Source organism: Orbicella faveolata, unplaced genomic scaffold (assembly GCF_042242905.1).
Source record: "Orbicella faveolata isolate gen_17 unplaced genomic scaffold, um_ofav_v1 contig_47, whole genome shotgun sequence".
NCBI lineage: Eukaryota > Metazoa > Cnidaria > Anthozoa > Scleractinia > Merulinidae > Orbicella > Orbicella faveolata.
The window spans coordinates 10,714,124-10,735,000 of NW_028301577.1; the positions used below are offsets into that span (position 1 = coordinate 10,714,124).

At 37.4% G+C, this 20,877-nt stretch overlaps 2 protein-coding genes across 2 annotated transcripts; both read right to left on the bottom strand.

Annotated features, from left to right (window-relative positions):
* Window positions 1-3,527: 3,527 nt before the first annotated feature.
* Window positions 3,528-8,495, bottom strand: LOC149097115 (uncharacterized). The gene has a single exon (XM_089280280.1). It carries the CDS (start codon window positions 6,772-6,774, stop codon window positions 3,634-3,636), a length of 3,141 nt encoding a protein of 1,046 aa, XP_089136406.1. The 5' UTR covers window positions 6,775-8,495; the 3' UTR covers window positions 3,528-3,633.
* Window positions 8,496-9,399: 904 nt separating this feature from the next.
* On the bottom strand, window positions 9,400-10,595 carry LOC149097116 (octopamine receptor beta-2R-like). The gene has a single exon (XM_089280347.1). The coding sequence runs from the start codon at window positions 10,399-10,401 to the stop codon at window positions 9,562-9,564; it is 840 nt and encodes a 279-aa protein (XP_089136473.1). The 5' UTR covers window positions 10,402-10,595; the 3' UTR covers window positions 9,400-9,561.
* Window positions 10,596-20,877: the final 10,282 nt, after the last annotated feature.

The window sequence follows — 20,877 nt, forward strand, 5'->3', positions numbered from 1 at the left end:
GATCGTTCAGCTGTAAACCTTTTCTTACACGACTCGTCGCTTTCGCCATTACTGCGCATTTTGGAATGAGCCTCTTTCATGATGCTCATGTAGTAACGCGCTCTTATCTCGATTGGATTAACAATATAGCCAAGGCTTGTTTTCCGGAGACCCTAAGGTATGGTTGTATCATCAGCAGAGGAGGAACTAGTGACCTACCAGAAAAGGAAAGACGATTTTTTTTTTTATATATTATATTGAACTGATATTATTGAATAATCATGGTTCGTGTAACCATTTGATGTTGTATTCTCATAGCTTTTTGTTTTACCTGCACAGGGCAACATTTATACATGCCTATCACTAGAGTAGACGTAAAAACCTTCCAAATAAAGACATCTGTAAATTAAATGTAACAATGTGTTTCACACAACACATCAACAGATTTCCAGTTTTTTCACAACACTTCGTACTTGGTATAGTATCACAATGCAGGAGCAAGGAAAGACTCTGTTCCAGGCCACTGTTACTTGCGTAAGATTGAGAAGTTTATGAATGAGCACTATGAGGAGGGGGAGAACTACAGGGAGTTTCTAAAGTTGTCCTGCCAAGAAAAGGTAGGAGAAATTTGTTCTTCTTGTTGTGAATGGACTGGACCACCCATAGAAAGATACCCTAAACCAGTTCCTGACCATTCCTGCCTACCGGAATACCACTACCTCTCCTACCAGAAGACCCCAAGAGAAGGGCGTGATCCAGATGACTGGCAGCCAAGGGTCCAAGCGAAGAAAGAGCATGGAAGTGGCAGGCTGGTTTTATCTGACCCAGAGAGCGTTGCTCTATTTGCAGATACGTTTATTGTCAAATCAAAGTTTGTGGTGGATTATCTTCAGCATCTTGAAGTGCTGGAATTTAAAAGGAAAAAGAGAGCAGAAGAAAAGGCAAAGTTAAGTAGGGACGCAAAAGATAAATCATATGAGGATTATCCTTGGACTGAGTTGTGCGAAGATCTAACCAAGCTTAAAAAGCTACGTGTTCCAGAACTAAACAAGTACTTGAACCACCACGGGCTGAGGCAGCATTTGAAAAGCAGCAAGAGTGAGAAAGTAAAGGCAATTGTAAGACATTCATGCTTGCAGCAGAAGAGTCCTCTCAGAGCTGGCCAACCAACACTGAGAAATGCCAGGACATTGACACAAAATGACAACAGGGCAAGTGCTGACAATAGTGAAAGGGACGAAAGTGACAATGATGAGTACGACAGTGATGCCATTGACTCTGGGGGAGAAGATGACTCAAGTGACGTCATTCTTGCTAACGTCAATTCAGGTGAGGAAGATGCCAATGAGAGGCCAAATGCCACACGCTCAGGGCGAGCCATAACTAGGAGATCCGAAATTGACTTCTCTTTCTTTTGATTTGTTTTTTAAACAACAGCTCTCTGTTGTATAGGGATTGTAAATATTGTCTTCATAGTGAGCACAATAACTTGAAGTAGGGTAATAATAGAGAAATATTAAAAAAAGTTGAAATCTAAATATTGTTTGTTCAATTTTTTTTTTGGGGGGGGGTCATCCCAAAAAATGACCGCTATAAGGGGGGGCCATGTGAAAAAAATTGGTAAGCTGAGGGGGGGTCATGCGATTTCTAGATGGTGCTTCACAAATCCCACCAGCCCCCCCTCCCTCATAAAAAATGAACGGTCCCTAAATAGGGACAGCTGCTTCATAGACTGTTAAATTTTCTTCTTCTGCTACGTTAGGAAACAAGGAAACCGTTTTCCTTGCGACTCTCGTGAACTGGGAGGTGAAAAGCGAATATTATTCGGAGTTTTAGTAGCCAATCAGAATGCACGAATAGCGCCATCCACTGGTTTGGTATAAACTAATGAGTACTATCTACATGTAGAAATTAAACTTAATACTTAAGATTGCTAAAAATATAGCTTGTCGGCGATAAAACGATAATCGAAAGATCAGAACTCAAGCCTTGTATGCAAATTTGTCTAGTCAAAACAAAACCGCTTACAAGAGTTTTCCAACAGAAAATATGAATTAAAGAATACAAACAGAGGAAAATAATATTCAGAGGCAATCGTTTATTCAAGTACACAATTTATCAGACTGGGAGATTTTAATACTATTTTGTTCAGAAAGCAAACCACCTAGCTAGAGATGCACAGAGAGTCTAAACACCACGCTCCCACGGCATTTACCTCGTTACACATCTTCATTAGCTTAGAACGCCGCATTTGAACTTAGCAACAAAAAGCTTTTAATTTTCTTTTGCGCATGAAATTACTCGGAAGTAATATTCTTTTTGATCTGTCATCTCTGCTGAATTTGAATTGCATAGACGTTGCGTAGCTGTAAGATTATATTTCAGGGTGTATCAAAACTGAGTAGTAAAATACGTATGGAAATTTACAGATATCTGAAAGCGTATAACTGTAGGAAATTGACTGTTATTACGAGTTTATCAGTATAGCACTGAGCCGTCATGCAAGTCAGGTGCTGTTTTTTGGAGTTAAAATATATTTCCTACTTTTGGTTGGATTTTCTTAATTTTACCAAAATTAAGAATGGTTGCTCGGACAAATAGATTCACTTAGCACTGAACTGCATGGCTCCACTTTTCTATTTTTAATAAAGACGATGATTTAAATTGTGTTAACTTGGTGTTCACAAAATAACTTTATCAACATTCGCTTGACAGCAAAAATATACTTAATCCATACTTTTAAGGTGGCTCCATAGGGTAATCATTTATGGCGTTGCGCGCGCAAGTGTTATGTTTTGAATGCCGTTTTTGCATTCGTTTTTACACCCAGTTCTCTCAAACTAATTACGCGTAATAAGCAGTGATTAACTAGTGTTTTACTATTATCTCTGTTAAAATTATTGGTTTTAGTCTTGAATTATAAATGCCCAAACAAATATGTTTTTTACTTTTTTATGGCTTTACTTTCGATTTTCTTGAATTTCCTTCGGTGAAATCTTCCCAAATTTTCACAGCATATCGCTTCCTGCGGGATACGAATTTTAAAGACGAAAAAGGTAGGGTTTGTAAAGACAGGTTTTTCGATTTTTGCAAATTTACGTCTTTTACCGCTGCGAGAAAACTGGTCTTATAGATTTTCCTGAAAAACGAGCTCCGACTAAAGTAAAACATTTACTACCAATCTGCCAAGTTTTACGGAATTTCACGGAAGGAAACGCGAGAAAATTCACTGTCAGTTTTGCTTGTTGTGCTCATGTTGACGTAATAAAATATCGAAAAACATTGACGTTTTCTTCGAGCGCGCGCAGATTACTTGAGCTAGCTTTCGTCCTCAGCGCGCGTGCGATAGTAAAACTATAGGGAGCCACCTTAAAACTGAGTAAGACTGCAATTCAGCAGCGATAGCTCATTAAAGCCTCAAAGACACCTGTTGTTTTGCCCATTACAGTTTACATGTTTAACCGTTGGTGCATCGATTGAATGTTGGACTAAATTTGACTCATGAACAAAGTTTTGCAAGAAATTCATAAACCAACAACAAGAACATGGTCAATACCGAAGTAAACATTTAATTCATGAACTTTACAACATTACTCGAGGTATAAATTTAAAGGCCATCCAGTTTTGGATTTTACACAACTTGTTGGCTCTGCATTAGATTTTTCCATTTTCAAAATTAGACAGTACTTCAGCCTTGTGTACACTATGTTTGTACCACAACTGATCACAACAAATGCACACAAATGTCGGCCCCTCTGCAATGACCTGGTGGAATTTTGAAATTAATTCACCTATTGAGCCGTCCTTAGTTTCACTTTTTCTCTGTTTCTTTCTTTTAAGCCTCGCAACTCTATCAACTTCTGTCTCACTTTTTCTCTTACGCTCCATCCTCTTTCTTATAGTTTCCAATCTAAGTAATCTTCTCTCTCCCTTTTTTTCACTACTTCTTTTAACTTGCATACTTCTCCTTACTTTGAGTAATCTAGACGTTCTTTGCTCCACTGTTTCCTGTGTTTTCCTTAGCTGAAAACTGTCTTTCTTTCTTTTTAATCTAACCTCCCTTTCTTCAACTGTTTCCTGTTGTTTTCTTTGCTTAAGACTATCTCTTCTCTTTTTTAATATTGTTTCCCTTTTTGCAACCGTTTCTTGATTTTTCCTTTGTTTAAAACCCTCTTTCCATTTCTTTAATCTAACCTCCCTTTCCTCAAATGTTTCCTGTCGTTTTATCTGCGTAAAACTATCTCTTCTCTTTTTTAATCTCGTCTCTCTTTGTTCAACCGTTTCCTGATTTTTCCTCTGCTGAAAACCCTCTTTCAATTTCTTTAATCTAACCTCCCTTTGCTCAGCTGTTTCTTGGTTTTTTCTTTGCTGAAAACCCTCTTTCAATTTCTTTAATCTAACCTCCCTTTGCTCAACCGTTTCTTGATTTTTTCTTTGCTGAAAACCCTCTTTTAATTTCTTTAATCTAACCTCCCTTTGCGCAACTGTTTCTTGATTTTTTCTTTGCTGAAAACCCTCTTTCAATTTCTTTAATCTAACCTCTCTTTGCGCAACTGTTTCTTGGTTTTTTCTTTGCTGAAAACTCTCTTTCAATTTCTTTAATCTAACCTCCCTTTGCTCAACTGTTTCTTGGTTTTTTCTTTCCTGAAAACCCTCTTTCAATTTCTTTAATCTAACCTCCCTTTGCTCAAATGTTTCTTGATTTTTCCTTTGCTTAAAACTTTCTTTCAATTTTTTAAATTTAATCTTCCTTTGTTCGATTGTCTCCCGATCTTTCCTTTGCTCTCTACATTTTTTCGATTTCTCTAATCTTGATTTTCTACTTTCTTCCGTCTCAATATTTCTTGCCTTTCGATTTCTTTCTTTAGCTTTGTCCAGCCTCATCTTCTTTTCACCTTCAGATTCATTTTGCCTTTTTGCTTTGTTCCTTTCTCTCATCTTCTGAAGCCTCAAAACTCTTTGTTCACATGTTTCTATTTTTCTCTCTCGACGCCTCTGCTCTCGCATCTTATCCAGCCTCCTTGTTTTGCTATGACCCGCTGAATCCTTTTCTATGACCGGCATTCTATTATGGACTTTTGTACTTTCACTAAAATTACCCTCCATTTTTTGACTATTAATAATATTTACACCACATTCTTCGAACATTAACTTGGTAACATGTACACCTATCACTTCAAAAGGTACGACTTTATTACATGAATAAAACCTTTGCAAATAGTCGATTAATTTTTCTAACCTTGAAAACTCAAGCAAAACGGAAGCTCCTTCACTGCATGCATTGCCCCACTTATCTCTAGAATGAACATCAAACAATTTTATTTTATCTTCAGCAAAAAATATCGCCACAGTGTTACAAAATATTGTTAGCAGACAAGCATTATATCGCCTTTTCAAAAAACGTAATGCTTCCAACAAAGAAAAATAGCAGCCTCTTGACTCTAACATGTTCACATCACCGGCAATGCTTTCACTATAAGATAATCTGTATGTTTCGTCATCCAAGGACAATGCACTGGGTATTTCACTTAGTAAAAGCAAATCTTCTTTTATTGACAAATGAATATATGAGTAAAGGCCATTTCCCACACGAAGAATATTGTCCATTTTTGTACTGTTCCATGCTTCTGTAAAACAGCTAGCAGTTGCATTAAATATAATCACTACCAGACTATTTACAACACATTGTTTCCCAGCATTTATCCCAAATAACTCCTCGTTACCTTGATGAAAACTTCCTGTTACTGTACATAACTCATTCATGTATACTGGTCCAGGATTACTTTCAATGTCATTATAAAGTTTAATACTCTTGTACAAACTTTGATGATTTTTATCCGTAAATACTTCGCAACAATTTTTAAGAACAACTCTTTTCCTGCGCTTATTAAGCATACTATGTGCCTTTTGTTTCTTCTTCTTTCTCTCCTTTTTAGCTGATATCCCAAAGAAATACTTGAAACAGACGTGCTCCTTTCGAATGCTGCTTTTTCTGAACTTGTAAAGTATAGACGACCTTGGAACAGCTCCCAGTACTTTTCTCTTAAATAAGCATCTTATCTCTCTATTTTTTTGCTTACCAATCTTAACCCTGGAACTAATTCTTGAAGGTTCTCGACATCTAAACTTACGTCTTCCAGTCACGCTTTTGTATCCTCCGCTACACTCGAAAATACAATATCTCGATCTTACACTTTTTAAATCGTTTTCAGAGCATCTTGTTCCCTGCAAATAATTATTGCCATCGATCCAACACATAAGCTTGAAATCCCTAGCTTTTGCGCGCAATCCTTCACTCGTTTTACATTTAGTACACGGTGTTCTTTCTCTACATTTCAAGGAACTAACGCTTAAAGTCTTTATTGATAACTCTCCGCGCACATACTCACTTTCGACGACAGGATCTGCAGCTTTACTGATATCCATGTCTCGCTGATCGTCTACAATTGTTTCTCTCTGTTCCTGTTTCTTACACAGTGTGACTATCATAGCAAAAATTTTCAATGACACCACACTTACTATACGAAATATTCCCAGCCACCTTCGACGCAAAGTAGGCCATGACGCAATCACAACGAGATTTCTTAACATTTCTGCAACTCTTTGTAATAACCACACAAACAACTTCATAATAACAATATCCTTCCTACAATTTTTACTTCGGTCAACAAAACTAGCCCGTCCAAAACAAACGCTGGAATCACAATTTAGTGTTGGGCCTTTTGCTGACAGCGTGTGGGTTGTAAGCAGCTGAGCGTCACAGAAAATACTTTCCTTATGTAATTCTCCCTCCATAAAGCTAAATCGATTGACATGTAAAATGTTCGACTGAACATACTAAAGTAATCTGACACGTCTCCAGATTAATGTAGATATCATCTTACTTTCTAACAGACAATTTGATTCGTTCTTTGATACAACCCACACTGTGATTGGTGTGACACGAGCACATGCATAACTCCCTTTCTCACCGATCACATAGCCCTTCCAACCCCTAAGGGGAACTTTCGCTCAAAAATACTTAAGAGAACTTTTCGCATTTTAGACGAGTCGTAAGTTTACCCTTTTTACACAACACAACGCAACAACACTACTTCACCAAAAATAGAAAGAAAGAAAAAACCTCTCTGACACGTTGAAAGTCTGATTTAATTAAATGCACTTTAACTTGACGCCACGAAGTCTTCAAAGAACATTTGAACAGTTTTCATACATTTTACCTTTAAAAATATCAGACTAAAATGAACGTCATCAAATAAAACTATTAAACTACTGTTGCACAGACGTAAAAACACTCTAGAAATGAAAGCTTCTTTTTTGTTTAATATCCTGGAAACAATAGCCGATAACTTGTAAGCTCTAATTGAATTTACTCCCATATGAAAAACAAAAGTGTCGAGTTACCATTTGTAACTAAAAATAGCAAACATCTCGTGGGAACAAGTGGTGACGATTCGTCAGCTCTAATTGAATTTACTACCTTGTGAAAAACAAGAGTGTCAAATTACACTTTGTAACTGAAAAATAAAAATATATCGCTATATTTGCATGCAATAAAGACAAAACAATCACTACCTGCACTTACTATCGTAAACGTTAGAACTGTTTCAAATCTAAATAGTCTCGTCTCCTCTAAAACATCCCCTAAGAACTAGAACCGACGATTCGTGACCTCTAATTGAATTTACTCCTTGTGAAAAACATAACTTGTAAGCTCTAATTGAATTTACTGCCATATGAAAAACAAAAGTGTCTAGTTACCATTTGTAACTAAAAATAGCAAACATCTCGTGGGAACAAGTGGTGACGATTCGTCAGCTCTAATTGACTTTACTACCTTGTGAAAAACAAGAGTGTCAAATTACCCATTGTAACTAAAAAATAAAAATATCTCGTTACATTTGTATGCAATAAGAACAAAACAATCGTTACCTGCACTTACTATTGTAAACGTTAGAACTGCTTCAAATCTAAATAGTCTCGTCTCCTCTAAAACATGTCCTAAGAACTAGAACCGACGATTCGTGACCTCTAATTGAATTAACTCCTTGTGAAAAACAAAAGTATCAAGTTACCCTTTGTAATTAAAAATAAAAATATCTCGTGTCATTTGCCTACTACTCATGAGCTGCTTCAAAACTCGAGACTCATCTCGTTCATAACTAGCCACCATTACACTGAAAATTATGCACTCTAAAACAACCCAATGTACGTGTGTAACTGTCACACTCCCCTCCAAACCGGACTAAAAATCACAAACCGGCAACATACACGTCACTCTTTATTTTTCAATTACCAAAGTCCATGTGTTTATACATACCTTGTGTTTCTCACGAAGCATTTACCGTTACAACAAGAAATTTGATTGGCTGTTCATAGTAGATCCAATCTGATTGGTGTGACATACATACATCTCTCACTCACTCACTCACTCACTCACCCATTGACCCGTCCATAACATACCCGACGCGCCGACTAAGAGGTATTTTTTTTACAAAAAAATAACTCAAAAATTTGACACAAATTTGTACCTATGACGCAGCCATGTGTGATGACAGAGGTTGGCAGAAACAGAACTTAAAATAATGCATTAATTAATTAACCATTCTGAAATACAGTTGTGAATTTGAAAGAAAATGAGCGAATGTCTTCAACGACTGAAACTGCAACGAAGTGTTCTCTGTTGGCTTGCTTACTGAGTCCCGAGAAGTCTACCATTGGTAATTTTTTTAAGTGCTTTGTCCGAGCATATTTTAAGTGAGCCTTTAAGCAGCCGTCGTTTTCCAATTTCAAAAATTAAAGCGTTATACACCAAGTTACAAATGAAAAGAGTTCTAAAGAAATACTGATTCATTCTTTGCGAGGAAGAAAATTTCAAGTAGCTTTATCCGATATCAGTAGAAAAATGGCGAAAGAGCGTTTTGTTTTTGATGCTGTTTTTAGCAGTTGGAAGGAAAAAAAAAACGGGCGGCATATTTCGTTAAATGGTGTATCGACTGGTAAGCTTAGTTTAAGACTGATATTAGTGATATCAATCAAGATTAAATCTGAATGTCTAGCAGAAATGCTGATCAGCCTGAATTTCATAAAATGCACTTGAAACTGCCTGAGTAATGACGGCGCTTTGTAGACAGGAGGAAAAGTCTGGTTCCTTTAATAATGATGGTTCACTTTTAATTAATCAAAATATCCATGTAGAGTTCCCGTAGAAAGTTAGGTTTCCTTTGTTTCAATTTAAAGAACACCAAAGCATGGGGCATATTACTGATTTTATGGGAATGTTAATAAAATGAGCTTACACGCCAACAAAAATTAGGGAAATGGTCAAACATGGCTTTAAGAGAAAAATCGATCGCCTTAGGGTCAAGCAGGTGTGTAATTAATGTCAGTTACAATAGAGCTAATTCATATAGGAAAACCTTTAATGTTTTTGAATTGTTGATTTATTGAGAAAAATTTTAATCAGAAGCATTTAGTTTTAAGTAAAATCCTCGACTTCAGACACCCTGGTTCCATAAAGAAAATTATGTCGCTCTGATATCTATATGTATTCACTTTGTTTTCACTAAAAAAAGCGATTGTTTATCTCACAGTTTTCCTTTTGCACAAAAACACCCGTGAAAATTCCTTCTTTATATCTCGCTTGAAAAGTGCGTAGACAAAAGGGTTTACACCAGAATTTATAATCAGAAGAAATGATAAAACGTATCTGACGACTTGCTCGGGTTGTGCTGCTTTACAAGACGGAAAACAGGCGCACAACGAAGATAATGACTGGGAAATGTAACAGGCTAAAAATATTCCAACCATAATTGTGATCAAGTGAGCTGATGACACTTCTGATTTTCCTCGCAGTCGCTGGCTCGCACGGTTGAACTTGAGCTGCTTTAATAAAATTGACGTGCGTCTGGCATGGTTGTTTGCTATTTTAATGATTTTTCTCGTAGCTATCGCCAAGAAGATGCAAGGTGTGAACTGAAAAATCACCATGCTTGTGAGCTGTGCGATATTTTCATTTGACAGCGCGAGTGTGGGAATAGTATCTAGAATTAACGGCGCCAGCCAGGCCGACATAAGAAGGAGACTGATCGTTGTCTTTGTCATTATGCGTGTGTATTTGAGGGGTAGGACTATTGCACAATAGCGGTCCACAGTGAATGCCATTATGCTTGTAACAGAAACATCCCCGAAGTATGAGACTAAATAGAGGATCACCTCTGCATGGCTGCAGCCTGCTATTCGGCAGCGAAAATGAGGCGGAATAAAAACAGCGGCTAAGCTGAGATCGGCCACGGCCAATGAAAAGAGAAACCAGTTTGCTTTGGTACGAAGTCGACGGCGAGTGATGATGAGGTATATTACAAGAGTGTTTCCAAGTATTGCTATGGTAGTCAAAAACAATGATGTGATCCAGAACCACATCGCTGTAGAGTCTTGATTCGATTAGAGTCCTTATCGATGTTGACTTAGTGGCCACAGGAAGTTTCTTCTTGGGAGTAAAATGAAACTGATGACTGATAAAGTTTATGTAGATAAATATTATCATTAATTCATATACATTAATGCATTCACCGGCTATTGGCTATTATTTCGTGCTATTTGATATTCATATAATACAAAACACGCAACCTTTTTCCCGATGCAGCAGCCATGTTGAATATATAATATTAAAGCATATTATGGGATTTCCATTCGTTAAAGATTTGAAGGCTTGCCTGGCTGAGCAAAGCACGGAAGCTGCTGTAGTGAAGTGTCTGATCGCTATGTTTATACCGTTTTCCTCACTGTTTTATAGTCATGGCTAAAACACAAAATTCATTCGAGCCTATTTGTTCCATCAAGCGACGCGGAAAACTGGGCCAATGCGCACGTGAAGGTAATCTGATAAAAACTGTTAGCTGCCCAAAAAGAATCAGTATGGTTCAATAAAATATTGTTGAAGGAAAAATGATAACTGCTTATTTACCAAATATTCCCCACAGTGGAGGTGGCTAGCGGTGGATGTTATTTACCGAGGCGCGAAGCTGCAAGGTAAATATCCACCATTATAATCCATCAAATATTTTCGCTCGCGAAAACGTGACCGAATATTCTCCACCTAAAACCGGGGAATATCCGAGAATATTCCCCAATTTTCAAAACTGCGCGTGTTGCGGAAAATATTTGAAGGATAATAAACACAATAGCCTCTATTTGGCGTGAAAATATGCTCGAATATTTGTCCTTGGACATTGTCTGTTCCTCAAAGCTCACAGTTAACTCGGAACAAATAATGCCAGCGGACAAATACCCGAGCATATTTTCGCGCCAAATGAAGGCTATTGTTTATCTAGCTACCGACCACCGTATATATCAGACCAGTAGGATAAAATATGCGCAAAAATGGACTCAGAGGACCGCAAAAAGTCCTCCGCAAGCAAATTCGCACGAAGAATTTGCAACAGGGCAAGAAAAGTCATCTCAGACTTTTCAACTCACTCACAGTTTAGCATTAATAACTCATGCTGGAATTTGCTGCTCGAAAGATTCAACTGAAGCGAATTGCTGAATTGCGGTAAGCGAATGATTTGTTGTAGAAACTGCCGTCGCGTTTAATTCTCTAAAACTTTTTAAGGCACAAAAATTTCTCCAGAAGAATTTCTTCAACAGGACTAGAGTTGTAGCGTGTTCAAGATTTAAAACCATGCCGTAAGACACTTTATAACTTTTTTCGCTTTTATTTCACTAACCTCTAAACAATAACCCTTAAGCTGCTTTGCTGTAAATTGCAATAATTATGTAAACAAATCGTTTTATGTTGGTTTTCGTCGATAACTTCACAGCTAAAAATAGTAAAGTTGTACTTGTAAATGCTGTCACGCCCAATTTTGCAGTTTTAATTTGTTGCAATAGGCTTAAGGGACCGTTCATTTTTTATAAGGTAGGGGTGGCTGGTGGGATTTGGGGGGGGGGGGGGGGCGATGCGAAAAAAAATAGCTTTCGAGGGGGGGCCATCCCAAAAAAATAAGGGAAAAAGGGGGGGTTACGTGAAATATTTTAGTAAAACTTTAAAATGGCATGATGTTTGAATATCAAAAAAATTACTATAGAATAAACATAGAAGGCAGGATACAAATTTATTACACACTTTCCTGCTTTAAAAACGTTTGGCGTCAAAAAGCATTTGTAGCTGTACTGAAAAGAAGTATTTAACACTGTTATTTTCGAATGCAACTTTCACTGGCACTCATCTTCATCTTCGCTGTCGTCGAGTTCTTCGTCGCCGCTTGTGCTGCTATGGGAGTCTCTTTCACCAATGCTGCAAGAAGCAGCAATGCTTTCCGTAAGAGTGTACTCGTCAGGGTACATGAAGATGTAAACATAATCTCTGACTTCCTGCTCAAGGTTGGTTGTGATTCTGCTTCTTGCAGCATGGGTGAAATAATTCCCTTCCAAGAGCTGTGCGATGTATGGCCCATCTCTTCTAAATAACGACGTGGCAACATCTTCAACTTTAATACACTCTTCCGGGACGGCTGTTCTAGGAGGGTACACAAGGCATTGTGGAAGATCATTTCCTAGCGGGTTTCCAACACAGATTCCATAAACTCGTTGGACGTTGTTTTCAGTCCGCTTCCTCTTTCTTTCATTTGACTTTCTGCGGTTTTCTTTTTTCCTTCTCCTTTTGTTGATGTGCTGTTTGAGTATGCCCTTGAATATGCTGTTATAATTGCTCTTCTTATTTTCTAGTGCATCCACGTCCTATGTGACCTTCGTCAACTTAGCTTCTAAACATTTGATCTGTTTTACATTAAAACTGTGGGCAAATTCTTCGCCCTGCTTTAAAGCAAGCCCATTGGACTAAAAGAGTGTGGAATCGTGTTCCTTTACATCTTCCAATATGACATTCAACTTTTCCACCATTGCTCTGTGCTCTTTGATGGAGAAGTTTAGTTTTCTTCCATCACTGGGCTTCAACTGGTACCTTGGCATGGAAAACTCACTCGCCCTTTCTGAACAGCCATCCGCACTTAGAAAGATTGCTTCTTTTGCTTGTAAGATGTCAAACTGCCTGGATCGTTCAGCTGTAAACCTTTTCTTACACGACTCGTCGCTTTCGCCATTACTGCGCATTTTGGAATGAGCCTCTTTCATGATGCTCATGTAGTAACGCGCTCTTATCTCGATTGGATTAACAATATAGCCAAGGCTTGTTTTCCGGAGACCCTAAGGTATGGTTGTATCATCAGCAGAGGAGGAACTAGTGACCTACCAGAAAAGGAAAGACGATTTTTTTTTTTATATATTATATTGAACTGATATTATTGAATAATCATGGTTCGTGTAACCATTTGATGTTGTATTCTCATAGCTTTTTGTTTTACCTGCACAGGGCAACATTTATACATGCCTATCACTAGAGTAGACGTAAAAACCTTCCAAATAAAGACATCTGTAAATTAAATGTAACAATGTGTTTCACACAACACATCAACAGATTTCCAGTTTTTTCACAACACTTCGTACTTGGTATAGTATCACAATGCAGGAGCAAGGAAAGACTCTGTTCCAGGCCACTGTTACTTGCGTAAGATTGAGAAGTTTATGAATGAGCACTATGAGGAGGGGGAGAACTACAGGGAGTTTCTAAAGTTGTCCTGCCAAGAAAAGGTAGGAGAAATTTGTTCTTCTTGTTGTGAATGGACTGGACCACCCATAGAAAGATACCCTAAACCAGTTCCTGACCATTCCTGCCTACCGGAATACCACTACCTCTCCTACCAGAAGACCCCAAGAGAAGGGCGTGATCCAGATGACTGGCAGCCAAGGGTCCAAGCGAAGAAAGAGCATGGAAGTGGCAGGCTGGTTTTATCTGACCCAGAGAGCGTTGCTCTATTTGCAGATACGTTTATTGTCAAATCAAAGTTTGTGGTGGATTATCTTCAGCATCTTGAAGTGCTGGAATTTAAAAGGAAAAAGAGAGCAGAAGAAAAGGCAAAGTTAAGTAGGGACGCAAAAGATAAATCATATGAGGATTATCCTTGGACTGAGTTGTGCGAAGATCTAACCAAGCTTAAAAAGCTACGTGTTCCAGAACTAAACAAGTACTTGAACCACCACGGGCTGAGGCAGCATTTGAAAAGCAGCAAGAGTGAGAAAGTAAAGGCAATTGTAAGACATTCATGCTTGCAGCAGAAGAGTCCTCTCAGAGCTGGCCAACCAACACTGAGAAATGCCAGGACATTGACACAAAATGACAACAGGGCAAGTGCTGACAATAGTGAAAGGGACGAAAGTGACAATGATGAGTACGACAGTGATGCCATTGACTCTGGGGGAGAAGATGACTCAAGTGACGTCATTCTTGCTAACGTCAATTCAGGTGAGGAAGATGCCAATGAGAGGCCAAATGCCACACGCTCAGGGCGAGCCATAACTAGGAGATCCGAAATTGACTTCTCTTTCTTTTGATTTGTTTTTTAAACAACAGCTCTCTGTTGTATAGGGATTGTAAATATTGTCTTCATAGTGAGCACAATAACTTGAAGTAGGGTAATAATAGAGAAATATTAAAAAAAGTTGAAATCTAAATATTGTTTGTTCAATTTTTTTTTTGGGGGGGGGTCATCCCAAAAAATGACCGCTATAAGGGGGGGCCATGTGAAAAAAATTGGTAAGCTGAGGGGGGGTCATGCGATTTCTAGATGGTGCTTCACAAATCCCACCAGCCCCCCCTCCCTCATAAAAAATGAACGGTCCCTAAATAGGGACAGCTGCTTCATAGACTGTTAAATTTTCTTCTTCTGCTACGTTAGGAAACAAGGAAACCGTTTTCCTTGCGACTCTCGTGAACTGGGAGGTGAAAAGCGAATATTATTCGGAGTTTTAGTAGCCAATCAGAATGCACGAATAGCGCCATCCACTGGTTTGGTATAAACTAATGAGTACTATCTACATGTAGAAATTAAACTTAATACTTAAGATTGCTAAAAATATAGCTTGTCGGCGATAAAACGATAATCGAAAGATCAGAACTCAAGCCTTGTATGCAAATTTGTCTAGTCAAAACAAAACCGCTTACAAGAGTTTTCCAACAGAAAATATGAATTAAAGAATACAAACAGAGGAAAATAATATTCAGAGGCAATCGTTTATTCAAGTACACAATTTATCAGACTGGGAGATTTTAATACTATTTTGTTCAGAAAGCAAACCACCTAGCTAGAGATGCACAGAGAGTCTAAACACCACGCTCCCACGGCATTTACCTCGTTACACATCTTCATTAGCTTAGAACGCCGCATTTGAACTTAGCAACAAAAAGCTTTTAATTTTCTTTTGCGCATGAAATTACTCGGAAGTAATATTCTTTTTGATCTGTCATCTCTGCTGAATTTGAATTGCATAGACGTTGCGTAGCTGTAAGATTATATTTCAGGGTGTATCAAAACTGAGTAGTAAAATACGTATGGAAATTTACAGATATCTGAAAGCGTATAACTGTAGGAAATTGACTGTTATTACGAGTTTATCAGTATAGCACTGAGCCGTCATGCAAGTCAGGTGCTGTTTTTTGGAGTTAAAATATATTTCCTACTTTTGGTTGGATTTTCTTAATTTTACCAAAATTAAGAATGGTTGCTCGGACAAATAGATTCACTTAGCACTGAACTGCATGGCTCCACTTTTCTATTTTTAATAAAGACGATGATTTAAATTGTGTTAACTTGGTGTTCACAAAATAACTTTATCAACATTCGCTTGACAGCAAAAATATACTTAATCCATACTTTTAAGGTGGCTCCATAGGGTAATCATTTATGGCGTTGCGCGCGCAAGTGTTATGTTTTGAATGCCGTTTTTGCATTCGTTTTTACACCCAGTTCTCTCAAACTAATTACGCGTAATAAGCAGTGATTAACTAGTGTTTTACTATTATCTCTGTTAAAATTATTGGTTTTAGTCTTGAATTATAAATGCCCAAACAAATATGTTTTTTACTTTTTTATGGCTTTACTTTCGATTTTCTTGAATTTCCTTCGGTGAAATCTTCCCAAATTTTCACAGCATATCGCTTCCTGCGGGATACGAATTTTAAAGACGAAAAAGGTAGGGTTTGTAAAGACAGGTTTTTCGATTTTTGCAAATTTACGTCTTTTACCGCTGCGAGAAAACTGGTCTTATAGATTTTCCTGAAAAACGAGCTCCGACTAAAGTAAAACATTTACTACCAATCTGCCAAGTTTTACGGAATTTCACGGAAGGAAACGCGAGAAAATTCACTGTCAGTTTTGCTTGTTGTGCTCATGTTGACGTAATAAAATATCGAAAAACATTGACGTTTTCTTCGAGCGCGCGCAGATTACTTGAGCTAGCTTTCGTCCTCAGCGCGCGTGCGATAGTAAAACTATAGGGAGCCACCTTAAAACTGAGTAAGACTGCAATTCAGCAGCGATAGCTCATTAAAGCCTCAAAGACACCTGTTGTTTTGCCCATTACAGTTTACATGTTTAACCGTTGGTGCATCGATTGAATGTTGGACTAAATTTGACTCATGAACAAAGTTTTGCAAGAAATTCATAAACCAACAACAAGAACATGGTCAATACCGAAGTAAACATTTAATTCATGAACTTTACAACATTACTCGAGGTATAAATTTAAAGGCCATCCAGTTTTGGATTTTACACAACTTGTTGGCTCTGCATTAGATTTTTCCATTTTCAAAATTAGACAGTACTTCAGCCTTGTGTACACTATGTTTGTACCACAACTGATCACAACAAATGCACACAAATGTCGGCCCCTCTGCAATGACCTGGTGGAATTTTGAAATTAATTCACCTATTGAGCCGTCCTTAGTTTCACTTTTTCTCTGTTTCTTTCTTTTAAGCCTCGCAACTCTATCAACTTCTGTCTCACTTTTTCTCTTACGCTCCATCCTCTTTCTTATAGTTTCCAATCTAAGTAATCTTCTCTCTCCCTTTTTTTCACTACTTCTTTTAACTTGCATACTTCTCCTTACTTTGAGTAATCTAGACGTTCTTTGCTCCACTGTTTCCTGTGTTTTCCTTAGCTGAAAACTGTCTTTCTTTCTTTTTAATCTAACCTCCCTTTCTTCAACTGTTTCCTGTTGTTTTCTTTGCTTAAGACTATCTCTTCTCTTTTTTAATATTGTTTCCCTTTTTGCAACCGTTTCTTGATTTTTCCTTTGTTTAAAACCCTCTTTCCATTTCTTTAATCTAACCTCCCTTTCCTCAAATGTTTCCTGTCGTTTTATCTGCGTAAAACTATCTCTTCTCTTTTTTAATCTCGTCTCTCTTTGTTCAACCGTTTCCTGATTTTTCCTCTGCTGAAAACCCTCTTTCAATTTCTTTAATCTAACCTCCCTTTGCTCAGCTGTTTCTTGGTTTTTTCTTTGCTGAAAACCCTCTTTCAATTTCTTTAATCTAACCTCCCTTTGCTCAACCGTTTCTTGATTTTTTCTTTGCTGAAAACCCTCTTTTAATTTCTTTAATCTAACCTCCCTTTGCGCAACTGTTTCTTGATTTTTTCTTTGCTGAAAACCCTCTTTCAATTTCTTTAATCTAACCTCTCTTTGCGCAACTGTTTCTTGGTTTTTTCTTTGCTGAAAACTCTCTTTCAATTTCTTTAATCTAACCTCCCTTTGCTCAACTGTTTCTTGGTTTTTTCTTTCCTGAAAACCCTCTTTCAATTTCTTTAATCTAACCTCCCTTTGCTCAAATGTTTCTTGATTTTTCCTTTGCTTAAAACTTTCTTTCAATTTTTTAAATTTAATCTTCCTTTGTTCGATTGTCTCCCGATCTTTCCTTTGCTCTCTACATTTTTTCGATTTCTCTAATCTTGATTTTCTACTTTCTTCCGTCTCAATATTTCTTGCCTTTCGATTTCTTTCTTTAGCTTTGTCCAGCCTCATCTTCTTTTCACCTTCAGATTCATTTTGCCTTTTTGCTTTGTTCCTTTCTCTCATCTTCTGAAGCCTCAAAACTCTTTGTTCACATGTTTCTATTTTTCTCTCTCGACGCCTCTGCTCTCGCATCTTATCCAGCCTCCTTGTTTTGCTATGACCCGCTGAATCCTTTTCTATGACCGGCATTCTATTATGGACTTTTGTACTTTCACTAAAATTACCCTCCATTTTTTGACTATTAATAATATTTACACCACATTCTTCGAACATTAACTTGGTAACATGTACACCTATCACTTCAAAAGGTACGACTTTATTACATGAATAAAACCTTTGCAAATAGTCGATTAATTTTTCTAACCTTGAAAACTCAAGCAAAACGGAAGCTCCTTCACTGCATGCATTGCCCCACTTATCTCTAGAATGAACATCAAACAATTTTATTTTATCTTCAGCAAAAAATATCGCCACAGTGTTACAAAATATTGTTAGCAGACAAGCATTATATCGCCTTTTCAAAAAACGTAATGCTTCCAACAAAGAAAAATAGCAGCCTCTTGACTCTAACATGTTCACATCACCGGCAATGCTTTCACTATAAGATAATCTGTATGTTTCGTCATCCAAGGACAATGCACTGGGTATTTCACTTAGTAAAAGCAAATCTTCTTTTATTGACAAATGAATATATGAGTAAAGGCCATTTCCCACACGAAGAATATTGTCCATTTTTGTACTGTTCCATGCTTCTGTAAAACAGCTAGCAGTTGCATTAAATATAATCACTACCAGACTATTTACAACACATTGTTTCCCAGCATTTATCCCAAATAACTCCTCGTTACCTTGATGAAAACTTCCTGTTACTGTACATAACTCATTCATGTATACTGGTCCAGGATTACTTTCAATGTCATTATAAAGTTTAATACTCTTGTACAAACTTTGATGATTTTTATCCGTAAATACTTCGCAACAATTTTTAAGAACAACTCTTTTCCTGCGCTTATTAAGCATACTATGTGCCTTTTGTTTCTTCTTCTTTCTCTCCTTTTTAGCTGATATCCCAAAGAAATACTTGAAACAGACGTGCTCCTTTCGAATGCTGCTTTTTCTGAACTTGTAAAGTATAGACGACCTTGGAACAGCTCCCAGTACTTTTCTCTTAAATAAGCATCTTATCTCTCTATTTTTTTGCTTACCAATCTTAACCCTGGAACTAATTCTTGAAGGTTCTCGACATCTAAACTTACGTCTTCCAGTCACGCTTTTGTATCCTCCGCTACACTCGAAAATACAATATCTCGATCTTACACTTTTTAAATCGTTTTCAGAGCATCTTGTTCCCTGCAAATAATTATTGCCATCGATCCAACACATAAGCTTGAAATCCCTAGCTTTTGCGCGCAATCCTTCACTCGTTTTACATTTAGTACACGGTGTTCTTTCTCTACATTTCAAGGAACTAACGCTTAAAGTCTTTATTGATAACTCTCCGCGCACATACTCACTTTCGACGACAGGATCTGCAGCTTTACTGATATCCATGTCTCGCTGATCGTCTACAATTGTTTCTCTCTGTTCCTGTTTCTTACACAGTGTGACTATCATAGCAAAAATTTTCAATGACACCACACTTACTATACGAAATATTCCCAGCCACCTTCGACGCAAAGTAGGCCATGACGCAATCACAACGAGATTTCTTAACATTTCTGCAACTCTTTGTAATAACCACACAAACAACTTCATAATAACAATATCCTTCCTACAATTTTTACTTCGGTCAACAAAACTAGCCCGTCCAAAACAAACGCTGGAATCACAATTTAGTGTTGGGCCTTTTGCTGACAGCGTGTGGGTTGTAAGCAGCTGAGCGTCACAGAAAATACTTTCCTTATGTAATTCTCCCTCCATAAAGCTAAATCGATTGACATGTAAAATGTTCGACTGAACATACTAAAGTAATCTGACACGTCTCCAGATTAATGTAGATATCATCTTACTTTCTAACAGACAATTTGATTCGTTCTTTGATACAACCCACACTGTGATTGGTGTGACACGAGCACATGCATAACTCCCTTTCTCACCGATCACATAGCCCTTCCAACCCCTAAGGGGAACTTTCGCTCAAAAATACTTAAGAGAACTTTTCGCATTTTAGACGAGTCGTAAGTTTACCCTTTTTACACAACACAACGCAACAACACTACTTCACCAAAAATAGAAAGAAAGAAAAAACCTCTCTGACACGTTGAAAGTCTGATTTAATTAAATGCACTTTAACTTGACGCCACGAAGTCTTCAAAGAACATTTGAACAGTTTTCATACATTTTACCTTTAAAAATATCAGACTAAAATGAACGTCATCAAATAAAACTATTAAACTACTGTTGCACAGACGTAAAAACACTCTAGAAATGAAAGCTTCTTTTTTGTTTAATATCCTGGAAACAATAGCCGATAACTTGTAAGCTCTAATTGAATTTACTCCCATATGAAAAACAAAAGTGTCGAGTTACCATTTGTAACTAAAAATAGCAAACATCTCGTGGGAACAAGTGGTGACGATTCGTCAGCTCTAATTGAATTTACTACCTTGTGAAAAACAAGAGTGTCAAATTACACTTTGTAACTGAAAAATAAAAATATATCGCTATATTTGCATGCAATAAAGACAAAACAATCACTACCTGCACTTACTATCGTAAACGTTAGAACTGTTTCAAATCTAAATAGTCTCGTCTCCTCTAAAACATCCCCTAAGAACTAGAACCGACGATTCGTGACCTCTAATTGAATTTACTCCTTGTGAAAAACATAACTTGTAAGCTCTAATTGAATTTACTGCCATATGAAAAACAAAAGTGTCTAGTTACCATTTGTAACTAAAAATAGCAAACATCTCGTGGGAACAAGTGGTGACGATTCGTCAGCTCTAATTGACTTTACTACCTTGTGAAAAACAAGAGTGTCAAATTAC